General features: G+C 43.5%; 1 protein-coding gene across 1 annotated transcript in view; it reads right to left on the bottom strand.

The window, feature by feature from the left end:
• LOC140426991 (polypeptide N-acetylgalactosaminyltransferase 10-like) overlaps window positions 1–16,947 on the bottom strand; it is a 167,483-nt gene that overhangs the window by 47,902 nt on the left and 102,634 nt on the right. The window contains exons 5-6 of the mRNA XM_072512346.1: window positions 8,317–8,502; window positions 7,238–7,421 (exon numbers count right to left, since the gene is read on the bottom strand). Of these exons, the coding sequence (XP_072368447.1) occupies window positions 7,238–7,421; window positions 8,317–8,502 (370 nt within the window). The remainder of the gene's footprint in view (window positions 1–7,237; window positions 7,422–8,316; window positions 8,503–16,947) is intronic.

The following is a 16,947-nucleotide window of genomic DNA, read 5'->3' as shown; positions in this document are numbered from 1 at the left end:
TGTTAGTATTGGAATGGTACTAATGTCCTCCACCTTGAAAACTGAGGCAAAATATTGATTTAACGTCTCCATCATTTCTGTGTTCCTCACTATTAACTTCCCAGTCTCATCCTCCAAGGGATACTCTCTTCCCTTTGATATACTTCTAGAAGCTTCTGCTATGCTTTTTTAATATTTTGCACTAGTCTTCTTTCATAATTTACCGTTGCTCTTTTTATTACTTTTTTAGTCACCCTTTGTTGATCTAAAGATTCCCAATCTTCCAAGCCTACCACTGGCCTTTGCAATATGGTATGACTTAGTTTTTGTCTTTATTTTAACTTTAACTTCCTTGCTTAAACATGGATTGTTTTTTATTCCTCTTACAATCTTTCTTCCTCTTCGAAATATATTTTAGTTGGGAGGAATTGAAAATCTCCTAAAACAACTGCCACTGCTCATCAACTGTCCCACCCTTTAGTCTCCCTGCCTAATCCACTAGAGCCAGATCTGAGCTCATGCCTCCATCATTAGCTTTGTTTAATTACAGAATGCTAGTGTGGGACTCAGTTTCTCACCCTCAAACTGAATTTGAAATTCTATCATGCTATGATCATTCTTAACTAGAGCAGTGTTTTTCAAACTTCTTTTCATGGGACCCACTTTTACGAACCAACAGAACTTCGGGACCCATGCCGGCTGACGTTCGCGCACCATGCTAGCCGACCTTAGCAATCCACGCTAGCTGACCTTCGCAACACACCATTATTGCTTACCTTTAATTTGGCAGGTTAGCCTGCTTCGTCCTCACAATGTCTCTTTGTTTTGTCATTCAATGTTACTTTTCTGCTAAGGACTTCAGCTGATTATTTAGTTCTTGCTGCATGCTTTGAAAAAAAATCAAAAGGTTTGTCCTCAAACTCGCCATGCTTAGTCTTCGAACGCCTTTGAAGATTTGAGGCTTTTATACTTTCTGAATGAAAGGTTGTGACTAGTCGTGTTTCACAAGGATTTGTGCTGGGGCCTCTGTTGTTTGCGGTATTCATAAATGATTTGGATGAAAATATAGCTGGTCCGATTAGTATTTTCGTAGATGACACCAAGATTGGTGGAGTGGCAGATAGTGTTGAGAATTGTCAGAGGGTACAACAGGACATTGATGGTTGGTGACCTGAGCAGAGAAATGGAGTTTAATCCAGACAAATGTGAGGTAATGCATTTTGGTAGATCTAACATAGGGGGGGAAATATATCGTAAATGGCAAAACTCTTAGGAATATAGAAAGTCAGAGAGCATGCAGGTCCACATATCTTTGAAAGTGGCAACACGAGTGGATATGGTAGCCAAGAAAGCATACGGAATGCTTGCCTTCATTGGACGGGGCATCGAGTATAAAAACTGGAAAATCATGCTGCATTTGTATGGAACCTTGGAAGGCCACACTTGGAATATTGCACACTGTCGCCATACTACCAGAAGTATGTGGAGGCTTTGGAGAATGTGCAGAGGAGGTTTACCAGGATGTTGCCTGGTCTGGAGGGTGTTAGCTATGCAGAGAGGCTGTATAGACTTGGGCTGTTTTCATTAGAAAGGCGGAGGTTGTGGGGTGACCTGATAGAGGTCTACAAGATTACGAGGGGCACGGATAGAGTTGATGGGCAGGCACTCTTTCCCAAGGTGGAGGGATCAGTCACCAGAGGGCATAGGTTTAAGGCCCGTGGGGCAACGTTTAGAGGAGATGTGCGAGGCAGTTTTTTTACGCAGAGAGTGGCGAGTGCCTGAAATGCGTTGCCAGGAGAGGTTGTGGAAGCAGATACATCAACAGCGTTCAAAAGGCATCTTGACAAATACATGGATAGGATGGATATAGAGCGATACGGCACAACAAAGTGCTGAGGTTGGTATCATGACCGGTACAGGCTTGGAGGGCCAAAGGGCCTGTTCCTGTGCTGTATTGTGCTTTGTTCTATTTGCCAGTACTTCCCTCAATATAACACACATGGGCTTTGCATCCTCATTTGCGTTGGCACAATTACATTCAAATGGTCACTGGATAGACATATGGACGATAAGGAAATAGCGTAGATGGGCTTTAGAGTGGTTTCACAGGTTGGCGCAACATCGAGGGCCGAAGGGCCTGTACTGCGCTGTAATGTTCTATGTTCTATTTCAAGAAATCATCTTTATACTACTTTGTTCGGATTTCAGTTTCTTCTTGATTGTTTGTTCACCAGAGGTCATGGTGCTCTGGATCAGCTCACACCAGCGCTGCTTTGTACTGCCATGGACTCTCCTGTGAAGCTCTCTCCAGCAGATTCAGTCGTGAGATCCTGGCCTGTTTGTGTCTCTGGTCCTCTCTTCCTTATTACAGAATAATCCTACTTACAGTTCTTCACACAGTCCGGTTGCTTGCTGGCAGCTACAAAATGGAGGAATTGCTCCCCCATGATTCCGCGCCCATAACACGGAATTACAGGGTGCATGGCGTCAGTGTACATGCTGGGTGCGTGACCTTCTCTCTGCCCCTGCCTCTGGCAGAAAGACTCCATTGTTCATATTTAAAGGCTTGTCGTGGCCGGCATTCTTTATTTTACTTTGAAACTTTATTTCCAATACCTGATTTTTCCAAGTTTAAGACTTTTTACTACTGAAAATTAAAGCAATTTCAGTTGAGCATGCGCATCCTTACATTTACACACAAACTTTGTTTTAAGTATATTCCCATGTCTTAGAAATGTAAACAAGTATAGAAAAAAGTACAGTCTTATTTTGACTTTACAAACAATGACTTTAGAGGAGATGAAGTAACTTGTCACCACATACAATGTCACAATATTTCTTTGTGGTTCCACTGCATTGCGCTATCCTAACATTCAAATCATCTCCTTCTCCATTCTCACCAAAAGCACCTACTTCCTGGTTTCCAGAGAGTGGCGACACAAAGTTATGACTGTAGGTTTCTTCCGGTGTTCACATGTGTCAGTCCTCTTTACTTGCCTCGTTTTATCAGTATTCCGTGCCGACAAACGTGGCCTGGCTTCCCTCTGACTGTCCAGTAGCTGCATCCATCCCAGTCACAGACTGCTGACCACTTCCCGACCAGTATTTCGTGGCAGTTCTGCTGGCTGTTGAACAGCTTGGCTACGGAGTCGCAGGTTGCATACTGCCGATCGGCAGCGGGGGAGGAACTGAGCACCGCGCAGAGGATGAGCACTGGAGCAGAGCTCCACGATGGGCCACCACTGTTCGCATCGCGCGCCCGCGTGAACACCCATCAGTCCAAGTCCCCACCCCCACGCGGTGACCTGCACACAGCACAGCCTCGCCCCCTCAAACCCCACAATCAATCGGGGACTGCCTGCGGCCGACATTCCTAAAAGCCGATTACCGCCGTTGGGGTCTTCTTCCCGCAATAGGAACGCCATAACCGATCACTCCCTGACCCTCCCAACACCTGCCCGTGACCCACCGGGTCGTGACCCTGAGTTTGTAAAACACTGCCATAGAGGATCCTTAACGACGAGATCATTAATTAATCCCTCCTCATTACACAATATGAAATTCAGAATAGCCTGCTCTCTGGTTGATTCCACCGCATATTGCTCCAAGAAACAATCTCTAATACTTTCAATGAATTCTCCCTTGAGGCTACCCTTGTCAATTTGATTAATCCAGTCTATGTGCATATTAAAATTATCCATGATACGGTGGCGCAGTGGAGAGCACTGCTGCCTACGGTGCCGAGGACCCGGGTTTGACCTCAGCCCGGGTCACTATTTGTGTGGTGTTTGCACATTCTCCCCGTGTCTGCGGGGATTTCACCCTTACCACCCAAAGATGTGCAGGTTAGGAGGATTTGTCACGCTAAATTGCCCCTTACTTGAAAAAAAATTAATTGGGTACTCTGAAAAAAATTTTTAATCTTTAAAAGCAATTATCCATGATTATTGTCATACCTTTCTTACAAGCGTCCAATATTTCCTGGTTTATACTGTGTCCCAATGCAGCACCACTGTTTGGGGACCTATAGGTTACGCCCACCAGGGACTTCTTTCCTTTGCTATTTCTTATTTTTACTTAAACGGATGCCACGTCATGATCTCCAGTGCTGATATAATTTCCGACTACAGCACAGATCCCTTCCTTTACCAGCAAAGCTACACCACCTCCTTCTCCTTTCTGTCTATCCTTCCGAAATACTGAGTATCCTTGGATATTCAACTCCCAGACCGAGTCTTCTTGTAACCCTGACTCCAATAATCACCACCAAATCACACCCCTTTATCTCTATTGGCGCTGTTAACTCATTAATTTTGTTCCAAATGTTTTGTGCATTCAGACACAAAGCCTTTTAAGTTTGTCCTATTATCAAATTTCCCGACTCATGTCTGATTCCTTGGTGCAATATGACGTTCATACGTTCTGTCCCTTCCTTTTATTTTCTGGTATTAAATTAACCAACACTTCTACCTCCTCTATTAACTTTGATTTTCTAATTTTCCATGCAACTGAACACTCTGCCCCACCCCCCACTATTTAGTTTAAAGCCCTATCTGCAGACCTAGTTATGTGATTTGCCAGGACTCTGGTCCCAGCATAATTCAGGTGGAGCCCGTTCCATCGGAGGAGTCCCTGCCTTCCCCAGTCTAGTACCAATGTCTCATGAACATTTCTCTCACACCAACCTTTGAGCCATGCATTTACCTCGTTAATCTTATTGACCCTGTGTCAATTAGCCCGTCGCTCAGTTAGTAATCCGGAGATTATTGCCTTTTGGGTTCTGCTTTTTAATTTAGCCCCTAGCTGCTCATATTCCCTCAGCAGAACCTCTTGCCTTGTTCTATCTAGGTCATTGGTGCCTACGTAGACCACAGCAATTGGATCTTTCCCCTACCTCTCCAAGTTCCTCTGCAGCCCAGGTGAGGTATCCTGAACCCTGGCATCAGGTAGGAAACACTACCTTCAGGACTCTCGATCCTGGTCACAGAGAACAGTGTCTATGCCCCTAACTATATTATCCCTGATTACATCTACATTTCTCTTCTCTCTCCCCCCCATTTGTAAGGACAGAACGTATGAACATCATATTGCACCAAGGAATCAGACAAGAGTCGGGAAATTTGATAATAGGACAAATTTAAAAGGCTGTGGTCAGTTTGCTCATCTTCCCGACTCGTCCACACAGGGAGCAAGAGTCTCGGACCTGTTGAACAAGGACAACGGCTGAAGCTCCTGCAACCCTACCTCTTGGTCCCTCTACCTGCTTCACTAATAGTCACACCCTCCTGTTCCTGACCACTGGCCAAATTCAAGGTAGTTAATCTAAGGGGCATGATTGTCTCCTGAAACAGATCATCCAGGTAACTCCCCCTCCCTGAAGTGTCACAGCGTCTGAAGTTCAGACTCCAGCTCATCAACTTTGAGCTACAGTTCTTTGTGCAACAGCCCTTGCTACAGATGTGTTCACTAATAACCACAAGGGGGTCCACCAGTTCCCACGTCATGCAGGGACAACATATCTCCTGGCCCCGCATCTGTATTTTAATGATAAGTTTTTAATTAGTTTTTTTAAAAAATTCCAACTGGTTTTTAGTTTTTGTAATCTGTAAAGTATTTCTCTTTTTTACCTTTAATCTGAAACCACCTCAAATAGGTAATGCAGATGAGCAGTTACTTGCCAGCCAATGAATTTACTGTTTTCCTGTGACGTCATTCCTGGATTGTTTTTCAAACTCAGTCCACTGTGCGAGTTGCAGTGCCTCTCGCAGGTCTGGCCGTCTCCACTCCTCCCTCTTTCACCTAACTCCCTGTTTCACCAAATTCCAGCTGCACTCTGACGCAACAAGACAACATTCAGTGCAGACAAGGCAGCAGTGAAGGAGCCCTCCTCCTTTATGGCACCTAATTCAAAGCTTCTGAGACTGGATTAAACCAGTTCTCTATTTAACTAGCTTCAGCAAAGCTGTAACTAAACTTCATCCAGTAAAAAGAGCAACTTTTAGTTAATTGCTAAATTAAGGAACTAAACTTTAGATTGAAATTAGACCTTAAATTTAATTATTCCTTAAAACTTATCCCTTGAGATCCCTGTTTTACCAAACTCCAGTTGCACTCAGTGCAGAGACAAGCAAGCATAGTTAGACAAAAGAGTACGGCAACGGTTTGCATTTTGCAACAATTGGTTTAAAACAGACTGCACTAAGATGACACTTTTGCTGTTCAATCAATGAAGGTAATATGGCTGTAGCCACTGAAAATGGCCAACTCCCGATTTAAAATTGCGAACGGCAAAGGCTGATGGGAAAGTCAGCCAACAAGACACAAACAAGCAGCTGCGGGTTGAGTGTGTATTTACCTCTGGAAAGGCCAGACAAGATCGATACCGGCAACCATCAGCATAACAAAACACCAGCCATCTACATATTAATGAGCAATCCCCGGGAACAATGAGCAACATTTCGATACATAAAGCCAACCCAGACTCGTCGGCGCCAGCAGAAGCCTACACAAAGGGAGGTGAACGACCACCTCAAGACCGCCCATCGATCAGGGAACCGCTCCAGCATTGGAGAAAATCGAACCAAGTGATTGGGACAAAGTCCAATCACTTGGAACCAGGTACAGGGTCCGCCCCGAAAGGCGGGAAGCCCCTGGGGACTATAAGAATCAAGCCCAAGTTCAAATCTGCCCTCTGCTTCTCTTCTTGACCGGGTCACTCAGCAACGCTTCTTGACCGGTCCAGCCATCGCTGAAATCGAGTAAGTCTTACTTCAACGCTCGCTAAGAGATAGGTGCTCCTAGCTACCAATCCGTACCAACTTCGAATCCCGCAGGCTCAGAACCCGAACAAAAGGCCATTCGTTTCCCTGACCTGGTGGGCCAGTTCCAAGTTAAGTATAGGCCTGTTAGTTGTAAGAAGTAGCTTAGACGTAGAATTTATGCATGAGTAGTGATTACTGTGTATAATAAATGTGCTTTGATTTAAATCTTACTAATCGGTGTATTGGATTATTGATCATTACTCGGACTTGAACCACGTGGCGGTATCATAAAGATACCTGGCGACTCAAGAGCAAAGGTGATAAATCAGAGCAATTAAACTAAGGCAAAGTTAGCAACAGGCAAGTAAAGTCACTCCAGTTTAAAAAAAGCAAGTGAACTAACTAGGGCAAAGTATAGCAAAAAAAATCTGTGTTTACTTAACTCGTGTAACAGCCCATCCTTGATGATCACTAATGTTCAAATTACTAAAACTTACTCAAAAGGGTCACTTGGATCAGATTTGCGAAGCTCTACTGGAATTGGAATGCGTTTATAATACATTTCCCAGTCAAATGCTCCTCGCATGGCATCACCAGCCTGAGTCTCATAGCCAAAATGATCATGATCAATAACATCGATCATAGGACACACAATTGTTTTGCGGTTCTGAGCAATTCTATCTGAAAAATTAAGAGAACAGGCATTCAAATGAAAAACGTAGTCTTAGGAATTACATAATAGCACCATTTCAATGAAAAACAAATTACAATCCAAAGATAATTAGAAAAAGTCAGTAAATTCAAGAGAGCAAGGACATTCTTTTGTACAGTTTGTGAGCTTTTCAACCATGTAGCTCATTTCAACAAACTCAAATCTTCGTGCACATGTACTCTCACCAACTCTTACAATGGGGATCAGCATATAACATTTAAGTAGAGACAACACAAAATGACTTTTCTCCTCTCTAGCTGAGGGTCATTGAGAAATTGGATGTAGAAATTCTAAATTAAATTAAAAGGTGCCTGCAATTTGGAAGTGTAACTAGAGTCTAGATTTTCCCCTTGTTCTCTTTCTCCAATTTATTTCCACCCTTCCAGCTTTCCTTTTAATTTCTCTGCATGCTTATTCAGTTCCCCTTCACATCCCATTTTTTAAAAAACGTGCTTTTCTGATCATGTCCCACAATGAACAAATTACAGATTCATCAGGTTGACTTCATCATCTTTAATATTTACAAACGTAATCTGCACATACGAAGAATAAAATACGAAATGGTATCCGTTTTGGATGTTGCCTAATTTGAGAGAAAATTACATGTCTTATTAAATAAAAAAAGCCCAATTTGACCCAAATAAAGAAATCATAATGGGTTATATGCAATCCATCAGGATTTTTGTTATATAACATCTAATAATTTACAGTTCTTGGTTAATAAAATTATGATTTTAAAAAATTTCTCCAAGGATGCCAAAACTAGAAAACAACTCTGAGCTGCCGTTCATGAAGTATCTTTTTAAAAGCATTTATTAAAATCCAAATTTTCATGCATTATCTACTTCTGATTTTGCTTCTTACCAAGTAGTGGGGGCAGCCAATTCACATTTGCTTCACAGTGAGAATCCAAGAAAGTTATGACCTCTGCTTTAGCCATCGAGGCCCCGAGTAGTCGCGTTCGAATTAAACCTTCTCGCTTTTTGGTCCGCATAATCCTGACCTTCGGAAATTGTGCCATATATTCCTCCAAACTCTTTTTCAAATATTCTTTTTGAAAAATTAAAGGGAAGTAAGTGCAGAGTCTATTGGTTTCAGGTGAACACCCAAACATGAAATACTTTACATGGCATCATCTGTCCAGCAGGGCATGGTATGGAGCACAATGTGATTTCTGTCTCTTTAAATGTTAGCCTGCTATGATGAAAAATCAATAATTCTGAATGTGTGTTATCATTCCCCAACAACAATTGAGCTTAATCCAAACCAAACAAAATCTATTACTTGCATTTTCCTCTCTAAGCATAGCATTGCATCAGAGATTTACAAACTTACCCCTCGATGCAAACTAAGTGTTGTAAATCATAAATCTATTAATTGTGAACTGAAAAATGATAACAAAAGGTCTTTGGTTAAAAATAATTGGATAACAATACCATTAATGGTTCTAAGATTGCTACATTATTAATTTACAACTAGAGTGTAAATACCAAATTGGTTACATTTGAAGATAGATATGTGGTTTCCTCATGCGCAAACTTGATTTTATGGGCGGGGAAGGGGAATGCACAAGGCAAGGTTTCTTTTTTTTTTTTACAATTAAGAGGAAATTTAGTGTGGCCAATCCACCTATCCTGCACATCTTTTTAGGTTGTGGAGGGGAGACCCACGCAGACACGGGGAGAATATGCAAACTCCACACGGACAGTGACCCAGGGCCAGGATCGAACCTGGGTCTTTGGCGCAGTGAGACAGCAGTGCTAACCACCGCTCTGCCCTCAAGGTAAGGTTTCTGACTGGTGCATATGCAACTTCACCAAATTATCTGACTCAAGTTTCATTATTCCTTAAAAAGATCAGATTTTTCTCTCAAACTCACATTCAATCAAATGTTATTTGAATTTATATCAAGATATTTCTTCAAATGTTTGTCAATAATATTTACATAGTTCAGATGCTACTGATTTTCAAAATATGTTTCCATAGATTTCATTTTCCCAGTCTGTGCTCCAGCAATTGCATAAGTCATAGCTCAGTGCTGCTTTCTCCAACAAGATCTTAGATTAGGATAAATGGTCAGCACAACATAGTGGGTCGAAGGGCCTGTTCTGTGCTGTACTGTACAGTTCTATTAAGAATTTATAAAATGATTGGTTTTTATTTACATGTGCTCTAGTAGGCCGGTTATTAAATCTGACGGTTCCGGATGCGTTTCATACTTTGTTTCCGGTTGCTGAACCACTCGAATCATGGGCGCTATTCTCCCCCCCCCCCCCCCCCCCCCCCCCCACCCAAGGCCGGGTGAGTGAATCGCCGGGGCGCCACACGAATCGCGCCACACCGCCCCAACCCCCGCACGCAATTCTCCCACCCCCCGGAAACCAGCGGCGCGCGATTCGCACCAGGCCGCTCGGAGAACCGGCGAGCGGCGATTCTCCGGCCCTAATGGGCCGAGCAGCCGCTACGACACGACAGGTTCCCGACGGCGCCGTCCACCCCTGGTCGCTGGCGGTGGGAGCTTTGCGGGAACGCTGGGGGAGGAGAGGGGGGGCAGCCTGTGGGGGAGGGAGGGGGGCTCCTTCACCGGGGTGGCCTCCGATGGGTTCTGGCCCGCAATCGGGGCCCATCGATCGGCGGGCCGGCCTCTTTCTCCCCCCCCCCGCGCCTACCTCCTTCCACGTGCGGCCCCCCAGAACACCGCCGCCATGTTGATGAGGGGCCGGCGTGCATAAGACGTTCCATGTGCATCCGCAGGATGACGCGGCCCAACTGCGCATGCGCAGGATTGGGCTGCCCCGACTGCGCATGTTGGTGCGGCGCCAGGACGCTGGAGCGACGTGAACCGCTCCAGCGCCGTGCTGGCCCCCTGTGGGGGCCAGAATAGGTCGTGCCCGGGCCCTGTTCACGACGGCGCGAACACTTGGCCTCCATATCAGAGTCCACCCCATAATCTCTGCAAATCATCTCTAATTTAATTATGGAACTATAGATTCAACAACACCCCAATTTGGTCGAGGACAAATCAAATCGTCTCATACTAAACCTGTTTATCAAAATCCAGTTCCCCTTCAAGTTGCTCTAGCATTGCTCTAGCTGATGGATCATTTGCCATGAACCAGAGGAGTATGGATTCCGGGATTCCTTCAGTGTTTTTCCACTCTCCCAATTTATTCCCTTTATTCAATAATCTCCACCACGCATCGTTCAAACCTATCTACTTTTATTAATGATTTTCCCCTACATTTGTCACCTTTCTCCCAGACTGCACATAACTTTCAATTATTCTTTCAATTATTCTAGTGCACTGCTGGAATCACTATCTTTTGATTTCCTTGAAGAGATTTTTTTCAATCCTTCAAAAAGTGATTTGCTCTTGTCTAGTGTGAGTCATGGCTTAGTTAGGAGTACTTCCATTCCAAGTCAGAAAATTGAAGGTTGAAGTCCCGCTCCAGAGGCTTGAACATATAATCCAGTCTGACAATTCAGTGAAGGACTGAGGGAATGGTGGCTTGTTGAAAAGCACCATTGTTTAGAGGAGATGCTAAGTTTGCTGTGAGAATCAGGAATAAAAATAAATTCAACAATTGTCACATAATTTAAGAAAGGTAAGAACAAACAACTATGTACAATACAAATGCTGAACATAGACAGCACCTGTAAAGAGAAAATATATGGTGGGCCTACAGTGTAGATCCAGAATTTATTACAAGCACCGTCTATAATCAGGACATATTTAACCACTACCCGACTGTATTAATTAATAAATAAAGCCGGAGGAAGTTTAGGCCCAAAATATTTCTTTTGTTTCTGGGGACACAGTCTCTTTTGGCAAAATTAGCAACAGATGAGACCAGGGGTGAAATTCTCCCGAAACGGCGCGATGTCCGCCGACTAGCGCCCAAAACGGCGCCAATCAGATGGGCATCGCGCCGCCCCAAAGGTGCGGAATGCTCCGCATCTTTGGGGGCCGAGCCCCAACATTGAGGGGCTAGGCCGACGCCGGAGGAATTTCCGCCCCGCCAGCTGGCAGAAACGGCCTTTGTTGCCCCGCCAGCTGGCGCGGGAAATGACATGCCGGGGCGGCGCATGCGCGGGAGCGTCAGCGGCCGCTGACAGTTTCCTGGCCGATCACGGGCCAGGCCACCGTGGGGGCACCACCCGGGGCCAGATCGCCCCGCGCCCCCCCCAGGACCCCGGAGCCCGCCCACGCCGCCTTGTCCCACCGTTCAAAAGGTGGTTTAATCCACGCCGGCGAGACAGGCAATTTATCGGCGGGACTTCAGCCCATCCGGGCCGGAGAATCGAGCGGGGGGGGGGGCCCGCCAACCGGCGCGGCCCGATTCCCGCCCCGCCGAATATCCGGTACAGGAGACTTCAGCAACCGGTGGGGGAGGGATTCACGGCAGCCCCCGGCGATTCTCCAACCCGGCGGGGGGTCGGAGAATGACGCCCCTGATATTTTCAGTGAAGTAGATTGGGAAGAGCAGAAATCAGGAGGGAGATCAGATGTAAACATGTCTTCATATACTGGTCACAATGCAAGTGCAGAACAAGGTAAAACCTCAGCAGGTACTGGAATAGATAATGCCATAGCAACAGGTCTAGGGTTTAAAACGTAGAAACAAGGGTGAGATTACTTCACTAGAATTTGTTTTTGTAGGGCAGGCGGTGCTTATGCACCAATTTAAATAGGCTGGGATATCCATTATGGGCAGAAATCGAGAGTTTTATGCAACGTGGCTTAATGGTCCTTTCGCATTTCATGCTTTAGTTCTTAAACGTTAATTAATTTTAATCTAAATTAAATGGTGATGGTGTCACTGTAATAAAATTCTACTTTGCATGAGTGCTATCGCAATAGCATCCAACATCCTCCCAAAACTCAAGAGCCCATCTTAAATTGTGCCAAATGTTACCTTCAGTGATAAATGAGGGAAGATTCCTAAAATTTACCTTTCGTTCGGGGGAGCTATTGTTTCTTAAAAATAGACATAACTTTATTACAAGTAGGTTAACAGCAAGAAATATTTGAGATAATGACCTAAATACTGCTGTGTGCATTTAGTGGGATTGCATCACCACTAACAAATTATTCTGAAAATGTATATGTACATAGGTTCAGCATTTATCATAAACTGAAGAGAAATAGAGCCATTATTAATGTAAGAATGTTCAATCTATTCAATTTTAAAACACAGAAAGATTCATCAATTCAACTTAATTAGCCTGGCTAATTAAAACAACTACCTGATATAACTGTGGACTAAAACCTAGTAATGAAAAACAACATTGTGGAGAGGACAATGGTATTTCAAGTGGTGCATTTCCCCACTAAAATAAATCCATACAGTCCTGATCCCTTTGCAATACAGAATACTTCATGGACAGGTTAATATTTAAAATGCAAAACCCATTGCTCCTTGGAACCATGGTCTCAGATTGCAGTGTTACCATTCAAAAGAAAGCACAGCAGCTCCTAAATTCATTTGTCGGAGCCTCATTTGTTAGACTGATCAGATATCTAGGAGCAGAATGACTCAAAACATTTGGCTATGCTCATTTTATTCTTGGGATATGTGCAATAAAGGCGAGACAATTGGCCCAAATCTTCCAATCCCATTAACAGTGAATGCTTACGACATTCGCTACTATGCATAGAATCTGCAGTGCAGAAGGCCATTCGGCCCATCGAGTCTGTACCTACTTAAGCCCACGCCTCCACCCTATCCCTGTAACCGAGTAACCCCACCTAATCTTTTGGGCACTATGGGGCAATTTACTTTCATGACCAATCCACCTAACCTGCACTTCTTTGGACATTTAAGGAACACAACAGTATTGGAAGCTCTGAAGAGATCAGAGTTGCACTGGAATTCTGGTTCCAGGTCGCCAGAAAGGGCGCAGTGGGATCATCCGCTGATGGCTCCCCTGGGACCTGGCAGTGTGTAAGCTTGAGCTTTTAGTCCAGAATTTAGCTACCTTTTTTTACACTGATTTATTAGCTCTGTACCCAGCATGCATTGAGCCTGCCTGGAGCAGACCTATCAATCAGGAGGAATGTCTACATAATCCTGAAATATCAATATTGCTAAACCTCTACCACTGCATGCCTGGCTCACAGCACTTCCTCACTCATAACCCTATCTCACCCTCTTCCTACACCCTTAGTTTACACCCCTCCCCTGGCTCAGCCCCCACCCAGGAAGCGGGGGGTAGAATGGAGAATTAGTTAATTAAAAATGATCTCGAAAACATCAAATTGAAGGCAAGGGACAGCCTTCAGTTCATGATGGCAACGGAAACGTGGTTTCACTTCAACTACACTTTGCCTGGAGGCCTCCTCCCTTTTCACCTCAACAATTGATCAATGCTGTAGCTGGGACACAAAGTTCCTGCTGTTGACGGCAAAAAAGGTAAAAACATAAAGGCGCGAGCCACAGCTTTGCCACTGACTGGAAGACTCATGCCCATATTTATTACCCATACCTAGTTGCCCTGAGTGGGTGTGCAGTCTCCTTAAACCACAGAGATCCTTAACCATATTTAAAATATTAATAATCTATTTTCATTCCATCATTTTGGTTCCTTATTGCCAACGATGAATACTGCGATGAATTTTGCCATTTGGATTTTGTTCATCCCCATAGGTATCAAGGTTAGTCTAAATCTCAGACTATAGAATTGCTTTTTGACAGTTATCTGTTCACAATATGTTATGGCTATGTTACGGGTTGGTTTTGTGTCTCATTGATAAGATCTTGAGATTAGTATGTTTAAAAATTCAGATGGTCTTGAGATTTGACAGTCCATCACATTTGAAGGAGTGGTAGTAGTGCTTTTGTTTCTGGTAATTGATTATCTCCCTTCAATTCACCTTTTGTACTCCTTTGAGTTGTGTTTCTCTTTGTTAAAAACCAGTCTGCTTTTTAAAAAAAAAACAGTGGGTTTATCCCATTTCTTCCAACGGAAATATGCACACTGTTCATTCATAGAGTGGACTCAAATTTCCTTTTTCCATAGTCTCCGTCGTGTTCTTGCTGGATGTTGATGTTTCACAAATGGAACCTTAATTTCCACTTATTTTACAATTTCAGCAAAACAATTTGTTTGCTGTTTTATTTTCTAATTATTCACAAGCTTTTACAAATTTTCATTCAGCTCAACAACTACTCTGCTGAGATTTTGTTTCAGAGTTATCTTTGGGATCCTTACACACACAACTTCACCTGGGCATTCAGTTCCATTCGAATCTTTTCCTCATGGTCAATGGCTGCTCCTCAGATTCTTCCAATTCACATGCTAGGTCATCAATCTGTTTCTTAGGATTTTCTTTGCCGTTTCTGAAATTTGATTTGCTCATCCAGACTGCGCAGCGCATCTTTCATTTTCATAGAATTACAGTGCAGAAGGAGGCCATTCGCCCCATCGAGTCTGCACTGGCCCTTACAAAGAGCACCCTACTCCGAGCACGTATCTACCCTATCCCCGTAACCCCCACTTACACTTTTTCAACACTAAGGGCAATTTAGCAAGGCCAATCCACCCAACCCGCATACCTTTGAACTGTGGGAGGAAACCGGAGCACCCGGAGGAAACCCACGCAGACACGGGGACAACGTGCAGATTGCACACTGACAGTGATCCATCCGGGAATCGAACCTGGGACCCTGGAGCTGTGAAGCAACTGTGCTAATCACAATGCTACCGTGCTGCCTTATTTTCTCCAGACTGGACTGAAGTTCAATAATTTAATTGCTTTATTCATGATGAAGTTTCAACATTTCATCAAACTGAAAGCTGGTTCTCTACATTGACCAGTTTTTCCTTCAAATGAATTTGATTTGGCTGTGCCTTCAAGTTCACATTCTTAATTTTACTTCTACTTTTTCTTGCATCTGTTCAAATTTTTCTTGACATTCTCGGTTCTTGATTTTTACTTTAGTCATTTTATATTTCAACAACTCAGTGCATTTTCTTCTTCTAGTTCCTTGCGTTTAATGTCAGATTTACATTTTCCGACCTTCTTTCGGTCTTTTCTTTCGTATCTCCGACAGAACCCTGTCCTTCATTTGGGTTTCACTGTTGGCTAGGTCCATCTCCGGTGAAGTCTGAACCCGTTTCAGTTCTGTAATTGTGCTCTTCATGGCTTCACTATCCGCTCAAAACTTGGAAAGATCTATGGCTTTTCCTTTCAATGCTTCCTCATTTTCTGGTTCTTCAGCTCCAGTCGTTTCCTTGAAGCTTCCAGCTTCCTTTTAGAATATTGAACCTTGCTGAGTCTTCACTGCCAACTGGTACTTCAGTTTGTTCAGAGTAACTTTAAATTCATTTTGCTTCTCTTGGGCCGTCTTGGGGATCCTTGTAACATGTGAAGATTCTTCAAGAGTTATTCCTTTTCTTTGCGAAGCTCGCTTGCTTCATCCCGAGTTTTCCTGTAATTCAGCAGAGCCTCAAGTGTCTTCTGTTCTTCCATACTGTTGCTTAAGACAGTCTTAGTTTCCTCATGTTGCTGAATGGTTACACATTCCTTTTTCCATTTGATCTTGAAGAGCAATTAGCTGGTGTTTCAACTGTCGATTTCCTACCTCTTGCCAACCCTCCTTGGGTTTCAGTGCATCACCTTGTTGCTACTGAAAGTTGCATTTTCTGAAGTAATATTCAATGTCTTTTTTCATTCATATTTTCTGTGGCTACATATTGATTCTTTAAGGTTCTTTCAGGTTCACAACTTCTTTGACTACCTTTTCTGCCTGTCTGTACATCTGATTAAGTTTGCCCAACTCCGCTTTGATTTGTCAACTTTGGAATTCCAGGTTGTTACTTGCGTTGTCTCTGAAATAGGTTTGTTTAGTTCACTTACAGCTTGGTTCATTAAAGACATTAAAGTTAATCATGCATTTTGAAAGGTATATATTCAGCTTGAACCTTATCAAATCTTCAAATCTTCCAGTTCAGCTCTGATGGGAACATTTCCCTGCAGAACAGCTTGGTTTATTTTTGCTTTTTGAGTTACCTCAGGTACCTTTCCTTCATCCACAGCCATCTGCTCATTCCATACTGCTGTTGCAGTTTGGGTACTGTGTCAGCATTTGCACAAATCTCTACTTTTAAGCATTTTAGCTGTATTTCAGCAATTTCTTCTGTACTGAATTCTTCGGCTTGTGCATTTTATTGCACTGATAGGGCCAGCAACCATTTTGTGGTTTATTTGAATATTGTGGCCCTCGCTCTGGAATCTTCTGTCGCCCTTGCTCTCAGTTATCTTGTTGTCCACGGCGCTTTATTGGAGTGTGATGGATCTTTTTCTAGTGTCTGCTCTCTCCGCTACTTGAGTTTTAAAATATCTGACAAAGCCTTTTAATATCTCACCAAATATTGCCGAGTATTGATCTGGCTGAGGAGTACCTCACTCACAAATAAACCAATCACAAATATAAACCAAAATAAGCAAAATATTGCAGATGCTGGAATCTGAAATAAACAGAATGCTGGAAA

Source organism: Scyliorhinus torazame, chromosome 7 (genome assembly GCF_047496885.1).
Source record: "Scyliorhinus torazame isolate Kashiwa2021f chromosome 7, sScyTor2.1, whole genome shotgun sequence".
Classification (NCBI taxonomy): Eukaryota; Metazoa; Chordata; class Chondrichthyes; order Carcharhiniformes; family Scyliorhinidae; genus Scyliorhinus; species Scyliorhinus torazame.
Note: the sequence above shows the minus strand (reverse complement) of the source record. Positions and strands in the feature narration are given on the sequence as shown.